We start from the raw sequence: 22,151 nt of genomic DNA, 5'->3' as shown, positions 1-22,151 counted from the left end.
AACTAAAATACACAAAGAAAAATATTTTCTTTTATATATGTAAATTATTAGAACAATTGCGTTTCATATATATCATTGATTTAAAAGAACGATGTATGTATGTACATACGTAAAATATGTATCTATAATATTGATCTAACAACAAGAATTCTTAGAAATAATTAAAGTTTTTCTTATGTTTACAAAAGATTATAAATATTATCAATATTAATTGCCAATATAGTAATATTTTATTATATTCCATGAACTTCAGCACAGTTATAGTATACATGGTTGTAATTTACTCCAACAAAGTTCTTTATTATTACAACGAATATCTGATACATAATAAACATATACACTTAGCAACATAATATAATTATATCTTGTAATCCACATAAAAGAAATGTATACATGACAATTAATTTTATAAGTACAATCTGTTCTGTTGTGTGTGAAGTGCATCGATATAAAATACATGGGCACATTATAATGTACACAGTCATATTTTAAACTTTAACAAGTAATAAAATAATATGTATACGTTTATATCTAAAACATAATAAAACCAATATCACAATATATAGAAATATTTAGAACAAATGTGCACAATAGTACAGTTTCCATTTGTTGAACTGAGTGAGAAATGCTATATATTACTATTTTCTTACAATATCCTTAATAAAATTTGCTTTATCAAATTAAATAAACAATATATTTAATCAAACTTAATCATTTACTTAACCAAACGAAACGAAATGACATGTGTTTAGCATATAAAATAGTTTTTTTATAATTTTGAGAAAGTCATATGCTTTAAAAAATATAAATTAAAAAATATAAAGCTTTTTAATTACTAACAATAGAAAATAATATTTTAATACATTTTTCTAGCAATGTTAGTTACAGACAAGTCACGTAGTGAGATAAAAATTGCTGTCTGTGAATATTAATATCAAATCTAATATTACAATATTTAATATATGAAAGCTACTTATTATACTAGTAATTACATGATTCGAATTACATTTTCGAATTTATATCGTCAAAATATATTATAAATCAAAAAAAAATTATTTACAAAATGCTATTTAATCCTCAAATGGAGTCTAAACAAAATAAAATGTTTTTCTTACGAATATATCTAATGCATTACAGATATATTTCACATATATGTGTGTTTGTGTGTGAAAATATAAGCATAATTTTTGGAATTTTTAAGAAGTATTCATATAAAAAAATAAAATAACAAAAATTGCCTTGTTTTGAGAAAACAAGAATTTCCTAATGTGCACAAGGCACTTGAGGTTTATTTTCCATATATTAGCTTACTATAATTTAGTTAGTTATTATTATGTCAATATCAGTAATCATTGTATATCAATATACGTCAATTAAATATAAGAATTTCTTGTTTTCTTAATATTTTTAAAGAATAGAGATTTGTTTAATTTCTTATGAATTGACTAATCTTATACTATATCTATAGTACATATAATTTAATTTCTGTACAAATTTATTTATAAATATACTTATGTGCAATCAGTGTGTACACTATTTATCTACGAACATTAATTTATAATTTTAAATATACACATATGTGTATATGACTTAACTTATAATTAAGTTCTGTACATAGGCTCAAAGAAGTAGATTATAGACCAATACTATCAATACTCTTAGAGGTATTTGTGTATCCTCAATATAAGACTAGATTTATGTATATAACTCAGTTGTTATGTCATTTCACGAGATACCACTTGTACTTGTTTCGGTATTTGCCATGTATGCAGGCGTTTGTCTTTACTACCAGCTATGATCTACAATAAATAAATTCTCATATTTTTATACATCTTTATGTAAAAACTATAGCTGTACAAGTAATATATACAAAAAATAAATAATTTTATTATTTATAAAATATTAATATTATCTTCACAACTTTTAAGTACCTTATTGTCAACAACTTCCATACTCAGTAACATATTTCCTGGTCCAGGTATACTACAAATTAGTTTATGATCCTATAAAAAGAAATAATCAAGCAATTTATATACACTACATATTTTATATATAACTGTAAATAAATATAATTTTTAAATAAGATTTCTTACCTGAATATCAAAAACATAAATATTTCCATCATAACAGCCAGCAAATAAAAGCTTATGATAAAGGCGCATGCAAACGATACCTACACCTGCATCATATTGTACTCTTTGTTCTCCGTTCTATAAGAAAAATAAATATAACAATTTCATTAAAAATTAATGTAACAATTTCATAATAATATATTGTGTGCAGTTACAAATTTTATATACTAACAGTGAAATCAAAAACAAGTATCGAAGTGCTACTTGTACCACAATAAATCAAGTTATTATTTCGCATCAAACTGTAAACGGTGTGATTCTTCTGTCCACAAATTGTTCGCAGAAATAATCCATTTTGTGCATCTCGTATTGTTATTGGTTGATTACGAGATGCTACAATAAGAACTCTTCGCGGACCTTCATTTGTAGCTTTTAAAGCAAGTACAGATTTGTCAGAAAATTGTATGCTATCACCTTTGATAATACCAAACTATAATACAAAAACTTAACATTATTATAATATTACAATACAATAGATATTTACATTTATCAAATTAAAATTAAAAAATACATCTTCATACAAACCTTTATATGAAAACGAGAAACGTGTCCTGATTTAGTACCAATGAATATTATACCCCAAGCTTGATCCATACATTGAATAGGACTTCCAACATTTGCAACATTATTAATTGGTACACCAGTCTAAAGTAAAAAAAACAAAATATATATATATATATATATATATATATATATATATATATATAATTAATCTAATTATATATAATATAATAACTGAAGAATAATTGATCATAATTATATTTACTTTTATATTGTAACATCGCAAAGTTCCATCCAAAGAACCTGAATATACCAAGTTCTTTGGATGATCAACACCACTGGATTTGTGGATATACAAACATGTAACTGCTGATCTGTGACCTTTATAAATATTTAATATTCCATTAGATGTTTGACTGTATCTATATATTGAGCCATCTTCACTAGCTGCTAGAAATGTATTACCAAATACCTAAAATATACAATATTTATAATATTTTTGCTATTCTTAGAATATATAAAATCAGAATATATAATTCAATGATATTATTTTCTTCAATAAAGTTTTCTATGGCTTTTCATTACACACAAATTGTCAAAAGTTCACATTTTTGAAGAATTATCTAAAAAATGAAAAGAATAAAATCATTTAATTTGTATTTTTACCTGGATATCTAATATAGGCCCTTTATGAACTGTATATTGTCTTTTCAATGGCTGTTCGTCTTCTGTGATTGCATCTGATAATGGTATTTCCTCATCATGATGATGATCTATGATATATTGATCTTTTTTTCTTTCCTCTACAATTTCAATGTCTAGTTTTTCATTTTGTGGTAACATCTTCATAATTGAAGGAACAGTTTTTATTGATGTTACTGATATGACTTTGTTATTGGATTCCGAGGATAAATGTTCACCATTAAGTAGTGGATTTACTTTATGATGAGATTTTAATTCTTTTTTATTATCCAAAATATTGTGTGTTTTTGTTATTTGCTTTTGACACAAATTTGAAATTTGTTCTTGCACATTGTCAGATATATTTTTAATTTTTTTTATATCTTTTGATTTATTTGTTTCTATAATCGAAGAATTTGTTTTAGATGATGTAGCAAAATGTGTAGAATTTATTGTAGCTTCTGTTGCAGTAGATTTATAGGTAGTTATATGAGATTTAACAGAATCCATATGAAATTTTTCTACAACATGTTGATATATATTTGATTTAAATACATCGACCAATCTTACTTTGCAATTCATCATTTCTGATTGATTATGTATTTTTCTTTTAATTGCGATATCTCGTATTTTAGGTGTTAATGCTTGAGAATCAACATTAGATGAAAACCGTTCAATTACGTTTTCTTTTAATATGAATGACTGATAGTTGATGGATGATTCATTTTCTATAGGGTTAGTGTATTTTTTATCCTTACTACTTTGTAATTTTTGACAATTACGATTTCGTTTCGTATTAGATAATGTATTTTCAAGTTCTTGATGCATTGGAGATACATTTTTAGAATTACATAGAACTTTAGGTGAATCTTTTCCTCCATTTAAATTAGTATTATCATGTTCTATATGTTTTACCTCCTCTGTAGACTTTGAATTTCTTCGTATCGAAACATTTTTATTACTGATTTTACATTTGGATGTTTTTTTATCTTGAATATTACTAATTTGAAACGTATTAGAAATAATTTCATCTGTTTCATATACAATTTTTGGTATCTTTATTCCTTTATCTTCTAACAAACAAGTGCTTTGTTTAATATTTTCTTCTATTTTATTACTATATTTAAGTTTCTCAGATATTGACATATTAACAGTAATATCCTGATTTACTAAAGAACTTTCCTTTTTATCAGATTCTTTTAAAGTCCTCTCTGTCGCTTCTACAGAATTATTTATACTTTCAAATACTAAATTTTTTTTTAATGCATGATTATTTTGATCCTTATTCAATTTTTCATTTGAAATATTTAATTGATTAGCTTCTGTAAGAACAGATGCATTAGAAATATGATTTGTAGTAAATGTTTCATCAACCAAAGAAATTTTCTGTTGATTAATATTATCATAATTTGACTTATCCACTATAGCAGAATTTACTTCTGGATTACTATAAGAAACTGCAATAGATTGTGCTTCAATGTCTTTAATTGTATTCTCTTCTTTTTCTGTTTGTTTCAACTTTTGCTGAATTACATTCTTTCCTGTAATAATTGATGAATGTTTAATAGAATTTTGCTCATGATCACAACTAAGCAACGAGAAAGTAGGTTCTGTTTCATTTAATTTCTGTAAAGATTTACTTGATGATGTAATCAAATTTTCATTCCCATTCTCTTTACTTTTTTCCACGTACAAATCTTCTACTCTATCTTCTGCAACAGCATTTATTACCTCTATTGCATGTTCCCAAATTTTTTCAGATTCAAATGAATTTTCATAGTTATTAATACTAGAATTTTCTCTCTTGTCATCCAATGAATCGAGTAGATCTCGTTTTTGTTGTAGTTTTTTAATATACAATGTATTCAAGGGAATTTCTTCTTCTTCAGGTGTTAAGTAATTTACACTTTTCAAAAATTTATTCAGTTCCTTTTTTTTCTTTTTACGTGCATTTGCTTTTAATTTTCGAGTTTCAGCCATTTCTCGTTTATATGTTTCCTCTAAAAGAGCAAGACCAGTATTATGTTTCTTGTCTTCTATATCTTCAAATGATGGCGCAAAAGATCCCCAAGTACTATCATCGGAATATATTAAGGATACTTGCATTGAATTATTATCTTTTGATGCTTCAAAAGATTGTGATTTTTGCTTTTTTTCCTCATGTGATGTACCTTCTACTTGTTGATTTTCATCACATGATTTTGTGACATTAATTGGTGATATACAAAGATGCTTCTCTTTTTCATAATAAGGTATATTCTCTAATGAAGTACTTTTTATTACATTTGTTGAAGATTCTTTTATAGAATTGCATGTATCCAGATTTTCTTTAAGTTGATTATCAGATAGTACCATATAATCCTCTTGTATTTTATCTTCACCTTTAAATATCGATAACGATTGTGAGCTTTCACTGCATTCTAATAATAATCCATCCTTAGGACTATGAGATGAAATACTTTGTGTGTAATTTATATTTTCTTCCCTCAACGAAGATTTTTGTTTATTCTCATCAATATTTCTAATTCTTGGCTCTATTTCATCTTGATTTATTTCGGATAATCCATTGTTTGTATTTGATTTGATTATACAATTTGAATGTTCTACAGAGCTTATTTCTGCATTTTCCATTGTCTGTGATATTAAAGTAGGTGATGTTTGAAGTCTTATTGATACTGTTTTTTCTCTATTCATTTCAGAGCCCAAACTGTTAGTTAATGTAAGTTTATTTAATAATAAAGAGTCATTTTCCAGCATCTGATATAAAGTCATTTTTTCTGTCATCAATTTATGGATTTCCAAATCTATTTCTATCATTCTAGCCATTATTTCTTCTTTTATATTTGTATTTGTAACATGTACAGTATTACTTTTATGTTTCATTTCACGTCTCATTTGCAGATTACTTATTTTTTCTTGCTTTTGTGTTTTTATGGAAGGAGTCATATCTAAATCCTTATCAACTGTATTTTTGTTAACATTGTTTTGTATTGTATCTATTATTGATTTATTTGTTTCTCTTATTCTTTCTAATTCAACAGTAGGATTATGTTTTTTGTTACTATTTACTAATTCTTTAATAAAATTAGTATAATTAGATGGGATCAAAATTTCATCATGTATTGTATTATTCAAAACAGTTTGAGATAATATATTTATATCTGGGCATTCATGCGTATCTTTACCATCAGATATACATGCGACCTGCACATTTTGAGAACATTTATTTTGTTCTGAATCAATAATCGCATTATCCATATTTTCTTTCTGAGATATCTGATCAATTACAAAATGATCTACGTTTTGATCATCATACACATGTACTGTTGAATCAGGATTTTCTAATTTCACAGTTTCTTTAATAGGATCCATAATTGCAAAAATATTTTTAGATTCTTTCAAAGCAGCTTTTATTGGAATTTGTAATTTCTTGGATGTTCCCTTTGTAGGCGATTTCCAAAGTTCTTTTCTAGATACAAGTAAATTAGAATTAATATTAGTATATGCATCATTATTTGACTGTGAATTATTATCATTTGTGCTTTCTTCTTCACATGAGTCTATATTAGTAACAGAATGCGCTATATTTTGGTTTGGCATATCTGCGCTGTTATTTTCAATTGCATTACTATCTATTAGTGATGCTAAAGATGAATCAGTGTCAGTGTTGATTATATTGTTCAGAGTACCATTTGATATATCACCGAATGAAGAAACTATTGTATTATTTACATCTGACAGATTTATATCCGATATAGATACAAAATCTAAAATGTCTTTTTTACTTGATCGTTTTTCCTTAGCTGAAGAATCTTTTACAATACCAACATCTGACTTTTCCATTTCTGCATTATCTTCACATTTATTTAACTCAACAAATATTTCACTTTGTCTATTGGATACATTTTGAGTATTTATTTCAACATTTACTGATTGTATAGATTTATTATTTTCGACAGAGTATTCAGACTGATCAAAGGAATTTGTATCTTTATCTTTCTCATTCTTCGTAAAATTTTTGGTACATTTATGTAAATATCTTTTACTGGTCATTTCTTTCTTTTTATCTTTATTGTCTAATAAATTAAAATTGTTGTTTAGGAAAACTGTCGCACTGTCATTCATTTTGGAATTTTTTTCATAAAATAATGTCCCATCATTTTTATTTAATTGTTCAACTACATTTAAAGAATTATTGTTAATATTATTATCATACGCCGAAGTGTCTTGATTATTTAAATGATCGAATTTATCATTACAAAATGATTGCAATTGTTCATTTTCATCATCTATAATATTATCTTTCCTAACAGTAGCTGTATTTTTTGCCTCTAAATCTAATATATATTGACAACTATTGGATTCAACAGGATCTGCAACAAATCCTTTAAATGGACTACCTATACTTTCAGGTGAGTTTATTTTATTTCTTATTAAGTATTGATTATCAATCATTTCATCATACGTGTTTAACGTAGAATTTATTATATTTTCTCCAATTTCGAGATTGTCTGGATTCTTTAATAACTTTTGGTCAGCTTGATTTATGATTGTAGTGTCTACTTTCAAATTTCTATCTTGTTCACTCTGAGAAATTACATTTTTATTAATAACACTTGTACAATCCATTGATATTTTCATATTCTTTTGCGATTCATCTTGCATAAGACATTCATTGATCAAACCCAACTGAATATCAGTAGATTCTACACAATCAGAGGCATTGTTAGATTGAATTTTAGATTCTATGCATTTATTTTTTTGCAATGCATTTTTTCCTAAATTTTCTATATTTTCATTACATGATGATAAATTCCGAAGTTTTATATTTTCTTGGGACTGTTTCTCACATTTCTTTTTTTGTGAACTAGATTCCTCAGTAATTGAAAAGTTGCACATTTCTTGTTCTACGGATATTTCGTTAGAAGAAGATTTGGCTCTTCTTCTAGATTTTAAGTTATTTTGATCATACTTGATAATAGATGGATTATGATCTTTGTTTGTGTTTTTAGTTTGAAAATCTTTGTTTGTGTTTTTAGTTTGAAAATCTTTGTTTGTGTTTTTAGTTTGGAGATCTTTGTTTATGTTTTTAGTTTGGAGATCTTTGTTTGTATTTTTAGTTTGGAGATCTTTGTTTGTGTTTTTAGTTTGGAGATCTTTGTTTATGTTTTTAGTTTGGAGATCTTTGTTTGTGTTTTTAGTACTGGAATTTCCTATAGATTTTGTTTTAATAGGTTTCGTTTTAATATTTGTAATTTTTGATGTTTCCATACATTTTTCTTTGTCTATAGTTACTATTAATGATTCAGCATTATTTACATCATTAACAATTCTTTCATTCTTCTCGCTTGATGTTTCTTTCAATTCATTTTTCGATAATATAATATCATTAGCAGAAATTTCCTCATTTTTAACAAATTTTTTTTCTATTACAGATTCTGTATTTGCTGGTAATAATACATGATCAGTAATAGATTGTACATGTTCATGTTTATCAACCTGAACATCCATTTGATTCTTTTCAACCTTATTTTCTGATGAGTTTAGAATATCAGAAGTATTATCTACTTTTTCCTGATTAGCATTTGATATTTCTTTCACTTCTTTTATTTTTGTTTTCATTTCAGTTTTCTTTTTTATCTTTTCTATCTTTTCCTTTTTCAATTTTAATTCCTTACTTCCTTCTGATTTAATATTTTTAAATTTGCTGGAATCTGAAGATATTCTATCTGTTTGTGTAATAGAATGTTTGTCTTTCAAATTTGCATGAGGCATAGTTTGCAACAAAATGTAATTATCTGGGTTTTGTTTTTCATTTATCATAGACTTTGATAAATTATCATTTAATATGTCATTGTTTATTGCATGTTTATTACTTACCACTGCTTTTTCCTTGTTTATTTTCTGTTCGTTTTCCATTTTTCGTTGTAATGCACGTGCTTTGTATGCCTTTATGTCTATTTTTTTAGATGTTGCTTTATTATCCATTAATTTTTCTGTATTTGATTCTTTAACTTCAGTAGTAACTGACAATACTTCTTTCCCTAAATGGCAAATTTTTTCTTTATGACGTTGTTCTTTTATAGTGGGTGTATTAGTTAAGTTCTTGATTGTATTATCATTATTATTAAGAACAGTATGCTCTGTTTCTGTAATATTTATTAATTTATTATTTAAACATTCTGAGTCTTCATTTGTTTCAGATGTATTTTCAATTATTTTTTGTTTATCTAGATTATTTAATATAGGCATCTTATTTTGTTCATGACATTTTGCATTTAAAACTATTTCAGCAGTGTTTTTCATAAATTCTGTTTCTTCTATGCACTTTGATGCTTTTGGAATTAATTTTAATTCTGCTTTTGTTTTTAGTTGTACTATTGTAGGGATTAGTGTAATTCTATTACTCTCTTGTATTGTACATTTGTCTTTATTTTCCAAAATTACTTCCTTATCTATTAATGTCTTTGTAGTTTCCTGCTTTTTAAAAGATGTATTATTCACCATCTGTACATCAAGTCCAATACTTTTTTCTAAGGCAGTATTAGATTCTTCTTTAACATTTGTTTCTTTTTTAATTTCTATTTCTGTAAGTAAGTTAGATCTATCATTTTGATCATTATCAGAATTAGAATTGCTTTCAAATATTTTCCTTTTCTTTTTCTTTCTTTCTTTCTTATATTTTAATTTTTTTTCTTTCCTTCTTTTATTTCTTTTATGATATTTTCGTTTCCTACCTTCTTCATTCCATTTACGCTGTATCTCAGCTGTTACTTCATCCCTTATTGTTTCATTTAATGATTTATTTTTAGCTATCTTTTCCTTTTCTTTAATTACTTTAAGGAGCTTAGTTACATCAGACGGTGTTCTATTATCACTACTTGTGCTAGTATCATCTGTCTCACTTTGACTTGAACTGCTCATATTACAATCCTTTTCTACATTATCCTTTCTAGATACTCTTTTGGACAAAGCAGATTTATGACTTAAAGAATTTTTATTTGTTTTAAATGAATGTGAAGATTGATACTTTCTTGAATTGAAAGTTCTATTGTACTTTGTATTTTTTAAATTTGTATTGTAGCTATATCTACTTATTTGTGTTTTACAAGGATTTGATGATAAACTTCTCATTTGTTTTCCATATTTTGCTTCCCATTCTTCCTTTGTAAGGTTCCTAAAAGCATCTGGACCTTCTCGTTCTTTTCTAGTCCACCTATTATACCTTTCAGACTTAGAAATATATTCATTCCCTGAACTACATTCATGTTGTTTACTAGAATCGAAAATCTTGTGTTTAGAACTAAATGATGTAATATTTACTGACATAGTTTCAGTGGGTATTGAGGTTTTTACTATTTCACATGTTTTATTTGCTTTTATTGTAGACTTTGATTTTTCATCTAAATCTGCTGATTTTAATTCTCCTGTTTCTTTTACAGTAACAGTTGAAAGTATATCATCTAAATCAGTTACATTAAACAGTGAATGTTGTTTTCTTTTCTCAACATTTTTTGGTGTAATATCTTTTTCTGTTACATGTACATTACTGGTAAAATGATCAATCTGTACATCATTAGTTTCAAGTGGTGTCTTAGAAAATATTTCATTGGAATCTAATATTATATTTTCACTGACCTTAACAGAATTTACAATTGAAGCTATATTATTATCATTAATATTTGACTCTGCAATAATAGAATCTGTAATTCTACTATCATCATCTTTTAATTGATTATTGTATTCTGTGTGTGTCTTGTTATTTATCTGTTCAAAATTAATATCCTCTGAAATGATGTTATTTAATATTTCTTCTTCATTAGAAAATATATACGAATTATTGTTCTGACCTTCATCATTAGAGTAACTAAAAATACTGTCATTCGATTCTAATGGTATGGCATCAAGTTGTAATACTTCACTTAAATGATGAATAAAATCTGTAGGTAAATTGGTGATATCAACGATAGCTGTTGGATCTAACATTGCATTTAACTGATTCATGAATTCTTCTCTATCATAACTTTTTATTTTTTCGTCTTCAGTATTTCGCATCTTTAATGATAATGATGACCTTTTTTCTTTAACAAGATGTTTCATAGCAATATCAAATTTTCGAAGACTAGAATTGTTAATCATGTTACGAATATCATTTTTACTCATTTTCAAGAAACGACTGATAATTCTATTTTTCCATGAAGATTCAGATGGAGGAGATTCTACTTTCTTTCTTCTTTTTATAACATCTTGAGGTCTTTGTGTGGTAGAATTATCAGAAGTTATAGAAATTGGAGACTCTAAATTAGACTTTTGTGATTCATCAATAAGACTGTTAATTGTATCAATGTCTTTTACTTCTATATTACATTTTGTAGTTCTATCTTGATTATTTCTAATCATTTGATTAGTACATTCTTCAATCTTTTGATTGGAACATTCTTTTACATGCATGTTTAATGGAGATAGATAGGAAATATACTGTTCTTCCTCACCATCTTCAATGTTTTGATGCCATTTTCCTTGCTTATTTATTTTGTTTAATTTAGAATTTAAATGAAACATGACTTTTGGTCGAGTCTGTTTATTTACAAGGGCATTTTCTTCAACATCAGAATTTTGATTTAATTGTTTTTCAAGTTCAAAGTTAGGTGATTCATGAGATTCGGTTATAATTCGTTCTTTTAAATTTATTTTAGTAAATTTATTGCAATGTTGATCCAGCTGCTCCTCCTTCTCCTTATTAATATTTTGATGTATTTGTGTAGAGGATGACGATACATCACTAATATCTTTTTGTTCTACAGATGTATTTATTAGGTGAATTTCAGTACATAGGCTTTGCTCAGATTCAGTATTAATATTTACATCATCTGTTATATTCATAGCTCGTTTTGCAAATTGCATTGCTTCTTGCATCTCTTGAAGTTCATTCTTACTTTTAAAAGTATTATCTTGATTGGAAATTGGAGCAAGATCTAATGGTTTGTTATAAAGCAATCCTTGATGTTTAATTTTGTTTATTGTTGCGGATGATGGTACTTCATAAGGTGTCATTTGTAAAGGTGCTGCATGAGTTAATATCGGTGAAAAGTTAATTGAAGTAGTTGATAAAAAACTTGAAGATGATGGTATGTTTATTTGTGATAATGTAGAAAAACTTGTTGTTTGTGCTAATGTAGTACTTGGTGGTGCAGTAAAATTTACAGAGCTATATAAGTCTGTAGGAGTTACTGAAACTGCACTTGATTGCGAAGAATTAAATTCATGTATTGTTGAATTTGACTGATTCTGTGGCAAAAGATGTTGATTAAATGGCAATGTTCCCTTTTGATTATTAAAATTGGGTGGTGGTTGTTGAGGATTAAAATTTGGTATGTTCATTACTTCCTCCTTATGTGTATTATAATTCATTGCAAATGACTTCCATGAATCAAAAACTGGCACTGTTTGTAGAATATCTTCTTGGCTTGAAGAAATGTTAACAGATATAGATGATAAAGTATTATGATCTGCACATGATGTAGTAGCCTGTGAAGTATCCTTATTATGCATTAACTTTGACATCGTAGGAAATTGTGATTGAGATCTGCTCAAATCAAATGTAGATAATGCATTATATTGTGAATCTTGATTTAAAGAAGTTATATTTCTTTGCAAATGTAGTGATGATGTATGTAAATCAAATCTTGTTGATTCATTTCGTGATTTATTATACATATAGCTATGTCTTCTATGCGACCATCTCGATTTAAATGGCTTTCTACGAAGTGAATTTATTTGATATTGTGATGGTATCCAATGAGATTTTTGTTTTGCTTTTTTTGATATAGATCTATGTAAAGAATGTTGCATTTCTGTGATTGCATTTGCTTGCTGATATTGTATATCATCAGATGATTTTTGTATATTTTCTAAATTAAACCTACTATCAGAATTTGTATATTCAGACTGATACTGTAATGATGTATTCACACATTGTATATTTAATTCATGATCTTGTATTTGAGTATTATCAGTTTGTAGAACATTTTGAGGTTGTAACATATTTGTTTTTCCTGTACTTCCATGTGAAGAGTATATTAATTCTGTATTACATGCTTCTGAAACATTTGACAAAGTAACAGACATATTATGTGGAGAATTGATCCCTTCTTGCGATTTTTGACCATTAACTTTTCGTGATTTATTTTCTGTTACAATTATATCGTTAATAATTGTCATAGATTCTACATCATGTAGAATGTTTTCTTCAATATCTATTACATCAACACCTTCAGTACTGCTTTTAACTTCCTTGACATTGTCATGTATAAAATGAAATACATTTCTAACTTCATTAGTACCATCATTTTTATCAGACTTTACATTGTCTGAGTCAATCCTACCTATGTCTTTAAAATCATTAAAAGTAAGATTAAGTTCAGGTTGTTCATGCCTTAATTTAAGCATACCTAAATTAAGTATATTTTTGTCTTTTACATTAGACAATGGTATCGTGGACAAATCATCTTGCCATAAATTAGTAATATCTTCCTTGGTAATGGTAGATAATTTTTCTTTCAATCGAACTGCAGTCTCAGTAATCTTCTGTTGACGTTCTTCCTCGGATCCAAGTAAAGGAGTCTGCTGTAAACATGGCTCATCTTTAACATGTTCTGATTGATCTTCATCATTCTGATTTTGCATGAACACTGTTTTAGGACTTCCAACATTTTTATTATAATCTGTGGAATATGGCACAATGGATGGCCTATTAGAATCTGGAAAATGTAAATTTCCCCTATGAATTGTACCCCTTCCTCTGCCATTGGGACGAAAGTGGGATATACCACGAAAAATAGGACGTTGATATTTTCCTTTGCTCCAAGATAAAAAAGATGAGCCATGATTTGATCTTCCTGACCAATTCTCTGATGTTGGTAATCTGTTATGGGACAAACGGGGATGACTAAAACGCGGGTGAGATAAGCGGGTCCCACGATAAGCACCAATTGGGCCATTTGGATGAATACCCCGTGGTTCAATCCCCCGTCCTCGAAAACCAGATCCACTCATTACACCCCACAGTACAACACTTTGTTATTCTTTGTATATTTTCTACACTTTATTATTTTTCGTTTTATAATTCCGTAGATAAAATTAATTAAATACAGATAAAAGAAACAATTTACATTATTCTTCATTTACTTAACGAAGTTTGTATCACTATATTGAATGTGAATCTTCATAAAAACATTTAACTTGTTTATATATAACATCATGATACTTTTTTATGTCAATTATTTAATAATCCCATTTTTCTCTCATAAATAATTTTAAAAGAATCTTAAATATAATAGAACTATGCAAAGACGTACTATATACAATATAATGTTTATATTTGAATTAAAATATTATATACGTCTTTAAAGAATCCAATTACGGAATGTAATCGATAGAGTTGCATTTTTCTTATTCATCATACAATAACACTAAAATACTCGAATATACTATTTCTGTTGATACATTCGCCATGTTGTTAGTTGAATGTGTCAATCATTATTAATTATTAATTGCAGCTTTTATCTTGTAGACTAATATTTTTTATGCTGTTAATAATATTTTCATATATTTTATATCGCAATTAAAAATTCTCTATTCATTATTGTACTTAAATGAAATTGTTTCTTATATATTGTAATTTATATTGAAGCTTGACAAATATTGACATTTCATTTTAGACAAAGATATAATAACACTTGTTGTGCTCTATTCTTAGTTTATAATAAGTACTTGTAAATAGAAACAAAACAATCACAATATTCAAAATGTATCACTGTTTTAAAAAGTATATAGGCCATACATATTTGATGTAATCGCAACTTTAATGCTTGGTCACGTGAGATGAAAACATAGCTGCAGCATTGACTGTAAATGTAGAAAGACTTTCAAAACCCTTGATAAAATCGCGCGTTAATTTGAAAACAGCCTTTACTCGTGATAAATGAAATTGTATTTTATAATAAAATATAATAATAATTCAAGTCAAATAAAATTAATAACAATTGTATAATATATATTTAAATACATCTAAAATCTATACATATATAATTGTATTTATATATTATCTATAAACAAATAAAATTTGACATAATCTTCAAGTATACAGTTATACCTTAAATTCGTTTCTTTACCTCATCTTTTACCTATGGAGAATGATCTAGATTTTGTTAAGATTTATCCACAGAGAAACTATCTGTCAATTCTGTGGTATAGAATTTTTCGTTTGACAATATGAAACTATAAATCGAATAACTGTATTTTGATTAAATACTATCAAAAACTTAAAAATTACAACTTTTTATAAATTATTGTTATTTAAATAATATTTCAAACTTAGTATCACTTAATATTACCGCGAATTTCTATTTGTTTGACAGCATCACATAATAAAATAATGGGATCATTAACAAGCAGACAAAATGCTGGTGTAGAAGAAGTTGATATTGTTTCAAATCATGCATATAAATATCCTCCACGTTCTGGTTAGTATAATATACATCTTCTTTGTCTTTCTACTAATGATTAAGTATTATTAAAATAAAATACAATGAAATTATATAGAATATTTATTTACTATTGAATTTATGAGATTATTTATTTATATATACTTTACGCAAAATAGTTATCAATCATTTATTTATGATTTAATAGATAAATTTATATATAATATAAGTATAAATTATTTTTATATTAGGAAGCTATTTTGGCAGTCACTTTATTATGGGTGGTGAAAGATTCGATACTCCACAACCAGAAGCATACCTCTTTGGAGAAAATGCAGATTTAAATTTCTTAGGCAGTCGGCCAACACCTGTATGAAGAATTAAATTTATTTCATAGAAATTATTAACAATTAACAATATATCAAGTAAAAGATATATGTTACAGTTCCCATATCCTCCACCACAAACAAATGATCCTACAAAAACCTTAAAAAGTTTAGTAAATATAAGAAAAGAATCATTAAGATTAGTACGAAATGTGGATCAAACTTCAACGTCATCTCAATGTCATAATGTAAAACGTTACGGTGATAGTGATGGTGACAAAAAACCAAATCGTTTCAATATTGAATTTACTTTTGATTGTGATGTAAGGTGTGCTATCACAATATATTATTTTTGTACAGAAGAAGTTACAACAAAAGGGGTTACGTATGTATTATTTTATATATATCAAAAGAGTATATGTTCAACTTTTTCTATGATAGCAAGTGGATATAATATTAATAATGATTTAAAATTATATATAAAAAAATATCTTTATGATTTATAGATATGTACCAAGAGATCCTTCTATGAATTCTGAAACATATCATTATAAAAAGGGTGCTAATCAATTGTTCTCTCAAACATCTCATATATTTGATCCAAGTCTTTATAATGAAGAAGATTTAATATACAATGCAGATAGAGAAGTATGTATTACAAATGTAATGTTTTAAAATACAAAAAAGTTATTTCACATTTTATTTGTTTTATGATCTTTTATGCTTACATTAACAGATTATTCCAATAGCAATCTATTGTATAGCAGAAGAAGGATCAGATGAACCAAAACAATCTCACACAACTATTGCTGTAGTTGAAAAACATTCAGATGGAACATATGTATTAAAAGCACTTAAGCAAAAACTTTATGTAGATGGACTTTGTTATTTGTTGCAAGAAATTTATGGAATTGAAAATAAAAACACAGAAAGCGCAAAGGTAATAAATACATTAATATCTGTTTATTAATTAGAGATATTCTGCTCATTTTTATCATCAAAAAATACTATTGTACAGCAACAAGGCAGTGATGAAGATACGGATGATAATGGTTCTGAATGTGTAATTTGTATGTGTGATGTACGTGATACCTTAATTTTACCATGTAGACATTTGTGTTTGTGCAATGGCTGTGCAGATTCCCTTCGGTATCAAGCAAATAATTGTCCCATATGTCGTGCTCCATTTCGAGCTCTTTTACAAATTAAAGCACTTCAAAAAGCAACTGGAACTATTATATCCAATCCACCAATACCCGAGGTAATATTATGTTTTTTTTACAAGCCATATAACTTTTAATAAGATACAAATGAATGTTTTTAAACTTCTAGGGTAGTTGCGAGAATATTCCAGCAGGTTACGAAGCAGTATCGCTTATAGAAGCTTTAAATGGTCCATATACACCAAGAACTGCTGTTCTTGCACCTGAATCTCCTGATACACCAGATACAGATACAGCAAGTGCTATTCAGGCTGCAGAAGCATTGAATAGGTATATTTAGATATGTCAGTCTATATTTAAAAAATGATATAATACAAAACTTATTAGCAGTTTATTCAATTGAAAATATTATTTTGCAGATCAGCCGAACGTACACCCATTTCAAAGCATTTGTCTTCAAAGGATGTAGATATGAGTGCTAGAACTAGTGGCACTCCATGTCCCACTCCAGAATTTAGAATGTCAGTTCTTCTTGCAAGGGATGAAAATTCAGGATCGCAAAAAGATCTACATACTCGATCTCCTGCAGTAAGAACTAAATCTGGGCATTCTCGTGATAAATCCGGCTTAAGATCACGTGATACTCTCAGATTAGTAAATGAAAAACAACCTGTTTCATTGTATGAAGTAAGTCTTACAACTGTAGAATTTTTTTATTCATTCATCATGCATATGATAATTCAAAATCGGTTTTGCTTTTTATAGTGTCAGAATTGTATAGTAGGTAAAATTTTCTGTTTATGTCAAACATATACATTAGTATTTACAGGGCCAAGGGCAAGACGAAGATAGTGAAGCAGAAAAATTATCTCCACTGTTAGATGCAGCAACCAGTACTGAAGTTTTAGATGTTCATAATCACAGAATATGTGATGACATTGATGATGAGATACAAAATACAGAAAATGATGATAATGATATTACATGTCACTCTCATTAATTTGTAGAATCTCGAATTTCTGCAGGATATAATTATTTTTAAACACATTTGTGCATTATGCTCTCTTTAGAAATCATCATATTTTATTATGTATATATTGTAATTTATTTATCATTTTATTAGATACTATTTCAAAGTATTTTAGTTTAGTTATTGATCGATCGTTGTAAATATATAACTTTATGTAAATCAGTATTTTAAAATAATGTATCATTAAATAAAACTGTTCTTTTTTTTAATTACTAAAAACAGTGTTTATAATTTTTTGTTGTTTAAAATTTCGCAACTTCATTATAATATAGGTTTCATTAGATTCATGGGTGAAATTATTACAATAAAAAATCTTCTCTCTTTTTTATTTAAATTGAATTCCAAAAATCTTATTTACGCTGTAGCAAGAACTTTCCTGAATTTTTTCCATTCTTCAAGAGGTCCATGCTCAGGTAAATATTTAACATTACAACCATCTGGAGCAAGACGACCAAATGCTTTTAATTCTTCATACACAGCACGGTCATATTTAGTAAAACCCCATTTCTTAGATACATAAATCTTCTGACGACCAGGAAACTTGAACTTTGCACGACGTAATGCTTCAATTACAGCAGCCTTATGCCGATCTGACGAACGTACACTCATAATAGGTTGTCCAATATGTACTCTAGCTACAGTACCTTGAGGTTTACCAAAAGCTCCTCTCATTCCAGTTTGGAGCCTATAAAGATTTTTTTTCTTTGTATAATTTAACTTCTATATAAACTTTGATTAAAAATTATAATTCAGCAAAATAAATATGTAACTGTATAAATGAAATTTACTTACCTATCAGCTCCAGCACATGATAACATTTTATTAATACGGATGACATGGAAAGGATGAAGCCTCATACGAATATGAAACTGATCTTTACCAGCATTCTTAACCATGTATTTATTGGCACAGATTCTACCTGCTTCAAGTGCCTCTGAACTAAGCTGTTCATATTCATCAGACACTAAATGTACACATAATGGAAAATCCTCGACAGAAGCTTTCTTCTTTCCAAGGTCAAAAATACGGATTTTTGGATCTGGTACACCACGACAAAATCTTGATTTAGGATAAGGTTTGTTCTTACAATATCGATAACTGAAACAGAATATAATATTATTTATAATATATTTAAAAAATATTTGTTTTTAGAAAAAACTGTACACATAATACGCTATATATTAATTCCAATCGTATTTCTAAATCATCTTATTTATTTTATTAATAAATTACATTAAAGATAGATTATGCTTTTATTAACAAAAATATGTTACAATGTCTATAAATTATTACATACCATCTAGCTGGTCGGCGCCCCATTTTCGTCTTTAACTATAAAAATAAAATACAAAATATTAAAATATTTCATATAAATATATATCAAATAAGCTTACATGAAAATTAATTGTAAAATATATAATATATTCAACGATGCCACTTGATTATTCCCAATAAGTAATAACACAATCTTACCGACGTACAATGTGGCTAAACAAGAAAGACGGAAGAACACCTTTATGTCATGAACATTCCTCCAGAAAGCTTCGTGAAGTTGGTTGTAACCAAAGAATCGATTAATGTGTCAGTTTTCATGAAAGCGTTATTCTCTAGACCCAATAGATTTCAACCAATAGTTAATAGATATCGATAATTTGAAATTCCAAGATTTTACCATTTTCTCTTTCTTTGCGTTGTATTGTCAATTTTGTTAGATCAGCTTCTAGAAAAATTTGATTCATTTATTAAAGGGATGTCAGAGTAAGATAATTCAAAGGAGTGTCGATACAATTAATCCTGTAATTATTGTGTTTCATATATTGTGATTGTACATATATGAAATATGAAAAATTTAAGAGTACTATCATATATAATGTAAATTTTTATGTTTTTATTATATCATGGAAACTTCAGAGTTAACAGAAGAAAGTCCTATGAGAAGTTCATTTACAGTTGATGATTTAGATATTGAGATACTACCACTTATTTATGATATATTAAGAAGGTATGTATTTTAGTTACTGCGCGGATTGTCAGTTTCGTAGTAGCTACGTAAGCGTGTTGTATATCCGGATATTATTTATATATGTATATTTAAGTAAGTTGAAATAATTTTACATGAGATTTGTTACATATAAATTAATTATTTAATTTGTATTATTACGCTACCAGTGATCAAATATTTCGCATAATACTTATAAGTTACTTTTAAATAAATTTTATTAGAGGTTATGGGAAATGCACTGAAAAATATTTAACCGCAATATAGTTAATTGTTGGTTAATTTTAAAACTCAATGACAATATATTTTTATATAAGTCGGTTTATTATTTCATATATAATTATTATTTTATTTCAATTTACAATGACTATTTTATTCCCTCCAGTGTGGAGAAAGATCCTCATGATACAACTCAAAAAGCAAAAGAATCACAAGATACTAGTCATAAAATATTAGAATTACAAAAAAAATTGGATTCTGCAAGAGCTCAGGTAATAAATATTTTGTAAGTGTATCTTGTTTTACTCTATGAAGGTTTTCTAGTCTTGCAATGCATGTCTATATATTATATCTATTTTTAAACAAAAATTTATGTATATACATTTATTGTCTTGATTGCAATGTTTAAATGGGATAGGTAGTTCTTAAATATAAAGAACTCATCCTAAATAATTAGTCTATACAAAATTAATTCCTTTAGAGATATTATTAAAAATATATTTTCTTTTTTAAGAGAAAGTTTTTTGCCTTCTAGATTAAACGGTTACCAGGAATAGAATATAGTAAAGAAGAACAGTTACAAAAACTTGAAACACTTCGTAAGCAGCTTCGGCTCAAGCGTGAACTTTTATTGAAATATCGTAATATGTGTACATTTGAAGTACCCAAGATATAAATATATACATTTTTACTATAGCAAACCTTTTTTAAGAAAACTACTCAACATGGGTTTTATACGTTTTCTTATGCGATACTTAATAAATAATGAGCAATTAATCAATAAATTAGCAGATTCTAAACCAATTAGACAAGGTGCCAAATTAGTGGTTTATTTATTTTCACAAACAGGAAAAATAAATAGTGCATATAAATTAAAATCTCCATCGGAAGCTTTAGAAATATTAAAAAATTTAGCAAATAATATAAAAAATGAACTAAAACAAGTTAAAGAATCCAAAAAGAAATAAATATATGATTACATGTATACTTCTTATAGGAACTTAATAGCATTTAATGATAATGTCTATTTCTAAAGATAGTAAAATTATTATCATTGACATAAAAAAAAATTCTTGCCAATGATATAGTTCAGTAATTTCCATGTAGTCTTGATTAATAAATATATTTGATTATAATAAATGAAAAAATTTGTTTATTGTTGTTATAAAACGAGTTCTATAGCAGATACAAAGACAGTACCATTGCCTTAATAAAATAAATATTTATACATATAATAAAAAAAATTCCGCGATTTTATATTTGAAAGTGAGTAATATTATAAAAGTTTTGAATGAAAAATTGAATGAAGAAAGGATAAAACAAATAACAAAAATCTAATAAAATAAAATAAATTATAAAGAATATTTTATGTATTTACGAATAAAAAAAGATAAGATAAATAATAAAAACGTAATAAAATAAATTAACTTATAAAAAGTATTTTACGTATTTGTTATTTTCAATTAAATAAATTTACAAGTTATCCTTTATAATTTTTAATTTATATTTCGAATTTTTCTATTAAACTTTATTTATTTGTATTTATTAAATTATAAGATTTATGAAAGTACAGGTTATTATTTTTTCAATAATTCTATGATAATAATCTTTATTT

General features: G+C 26.6%; 4 protein-coding genes across 12 annotated transcripts; 2 read left to right on the top strand and 2 right to left on the bottom strand.

Moving 5' to 3' along the window:
- Nucleotides 1-18: 18 nt before the first annotated feature.
- On the bottom strand, nt 19-15,203 carry LOC124950346 (MATH and LRR domain-containing protein PFE0570w-like). Of its 3 annotated transcripts, none has more exons than XM_047496887.1 (8): nt 13,766-15,203; nt 3,300-13,705; nt 2,899-3,105; nt 2,658-2,777; nt 2,305-2,562; nt 2,094-2,210; nt 1,932-2,003; nt 19-1,799 (listed from the first exon to the last, which is right to left on the bottom strand). In XM_047496887.1, exons 1-8 carry the CDS (start codon nt 14,367-14,369, stop codon nt 1,716-1,718), a joined length of 11,868 nt encoding a protein of 3,955 aa, XP_047352843.1. In that variant the 5' UTR covers nt 14,370-15,203; the 3' UTR covers nt 19-1,715. The 3 variants fall into 3 exon arrangements, with proteins under 3 accessions (XP_047352843.1, XP_047352845.1, XP_047352842.1); XM_047496889.1 differs by having other exon boundaries at nt 3,300-14,074; nt 14,144-15,203; XM_047496886.1 differs by having other exon boundaries at nt 3,300-15,203.
- Nucleotides 15,204-15,468: 265 nt separating this feature from the next.
- On the top strand, nt 15,469-18,539 carry LOC124950431 (E3 ubiquitin ligase Rnf157). Of its 3 annotated transcripts, XM_047497100.1 has the most exons (10): nt 15,469-15,563; nt 15,734-15,838; nt 16,051-16,169; nt 16,245-16,510; nt 16,632-16,773; nt 16,862-17,065; nt 17,144-17,386; nt 17,458-17,618; nt 17,708-17,975; nt 18,109-18,538. In XM_047497100.1, the coding sequence occupies exons 2-10, from the start codon at nt 15,751-15,753 to the stop codon at nt 18,286-18,288; spliced, it is 1,671 nt and encodes a 556-aa protein (XP_047353056.1). In that variant the 5' UTR covers nt 15,469-15,563; nt 15,734-15,750; the 3' UTR covers nt 18,289-18,538. The 3 variants fall into 3 exon arrangements, with proteins under 3 accessions (XP_047353056.1, XP_047353057.1, XP_047353055.1); XM_047497101.1 differs by having other exon boundaries at nt 15,504-15,838; nt 18,118-18,539; XM_047497099.1 differs by having other exon boundaries at nt 15,505-15,838.
- A 78-nt stretch (nt 18,540-18,617) lies between these two features.
- On the bottom strand, nt 18,618-19,915 carry LOC124950432 (60S ribosomal protein L10). 3 transcript variants are annotated; one of them, XM_047497102.1, is made up of 4 exons: nt 19,792-19,915; nt 19,616-19,650; nt 19,111-19,416; nt 18,618-19,003 (listed from the first exon to the last, which is right to left on the bottom strand). In XM_047497102.1, the coding sequence occupies exons 2-4, from the start codon at nt 19,636-19,638 to the stop codon at nt 18,673-18,675; spliced, it is 660 nt and encodes a 219-aa protein (XP_047353058.1). In that variant the 5' UTR covers nt 19,639-19,650; nt 19,792-19,915; the 3' UTR covers nt 18,618-18,672. The 3 variants fall into 3 exon arrangements, with proteins under 3 accessions (XP_047353058.1, XP_047353060.1, XP_047353059.1); XM_047497104.1 differs by having other exon boundaries at nt 19,800-19,823; XM_047497103.1 differs by having other exon boundaries at nt 19,713-19,798.
- A 47-nt stretch (nt 19,916-19,962) lies between these two features.
- Nucleotides 19,963-21,351, top strand: LOC124950434 (mediator of RNA polymerase II transcription subunit 9). Of its 3 annotated transcripts, XM_047497106.1 has the most exons (4): nt 19,963-20,114; nt 20,230-20,320; nt 20,703-20,808; nt 21,072-21,351. In XM_047497106.1, exons 2-4 carry the CDS (start codon nt 20,250-20,252, stop codon nt 21,210-21,212), a joined length of 318 nt encoding a protein of 105 aa, XP_047353062.1. In that variant the 5' UTR covers nt 19,963-20,114; nt 20,230-20,249; the 3' UTR covers nt 21,213-21,351. The 3 variants fall into 3 exon arrangements, with proteins under 3 accessions (XP_047353062.1, XP_047353063.1, XP_047353061.1); XM_047497107.1 differs by having other exon boundaries at nt 19,983-20,320; nt 20,703-20,822; nt 21,072-21,102; XM_047497105.1 differs by having other exon boundaries at nt 19,987-20,320.
- Nucleotides 21,352-22,151: the final 800 nt, after the last annotated feature.

This window comes from Vespa velutina, chromosome 7, assembly GCF_912470025.1.
Source record: "Vespa velutina chromosome 7, iVesVel2.1, whole genome shotgun sequence".
Taxonomy (NCBI): Eukaryota; Metazoa; Arthropoda; class Insecta; order Hymenoptera; family Vespidae; genus Vespa; species Vespa velutina.
This window is presented reverse-complemented; position numbering and strand designations above follow the sequence as displayed.

Excerpts from the sequence above, each read along its gene's own strand:
- LOC124950346 (XM_047496886.1), bottom strand. The coding sequence starts at position 14,369 with ATGAGTGGATCTGGTTTTCGAGGACGGGGGATTGAACCACGGGGTATT. Across the intron at positions 2,563-2,657 it reads TTTCTCGTTTTCATATAAAG|TTTGGTATTATCAAAGGTGA; the intron begins GTTTGTATGAAG and ends TTTGTATTATAG. Across the intron at positions 2,211-2,304 it reads TACTTGTTTTTGATTTCACT|AACGGAGAACAAAGAGTACA; the intron begins GTTAGTATATAA and ends TTTTTCTTATAG.
- LOC124950431 (XM_047497100.1), top strand. The coding sequence starts at position 15,751 with ATGGGATCATTAACAAGCAGACAAAATGCTGGTGTAGAAGAAGTTGAT. Across the intron at positions 16,170-16,244 it reads TAGGCAGTCGGCCAACACCT|TTCCCATATCCTCCACCACA; the intron begins GTATGAAGAATT and ends TATATGTTACAG. Across the intron at positions 17,619-17,707 it reads GCTGCAGAAGCATTGAATAG|ATCAGCCGAACGTACACCCA; the intron begins GTATATTTAGAT and ends ATTATTTTGCAG.
- LOC124950432 (XM_047497102.1), bottom strand. The coding sequence starts at position 19,638 with ATGGGGCGCCGACCAGCTAGATG. Across the intron at positions 19,417-19,615 it reads GGGCGCCGACCAGCTAGATG|TTATCGATATTGTAAGAACA; the intron begins GTATGTAATAAT and ends ATTCTGTTTCAG. Across the intron at positions 19,004-19,110 it reads TCATGTGCTGGAGCTGATAG|GCTCCAAACTGGAATGAGAG; the intron begins GTAAGTAAATTT and ends AAATCTTTATAG.
- LOC124950434 (XM_047497105.1), top strand. The coding sequence starts at position 20,217 with ATGGAAACTTCAGAGTTAACAGAAGAAAGTCCTATGAGAAGTTCATTT. Across the intron at positions 20,321-20,702 it reads ATTTATGATATATTAAGAAG|TGTGGAGAAAGATCCTCATG; the intron begins GTATGTATTTTA and ends TATTCCCTCCAG. Across the intron at positions 20,809-21,071 it reads TGGATTCTGCAAGAGCTCAG|ATTAAACGGTTACCAGGAAT; the intron begins GTAATAAATATT and ends TTTGCCTTCTAG.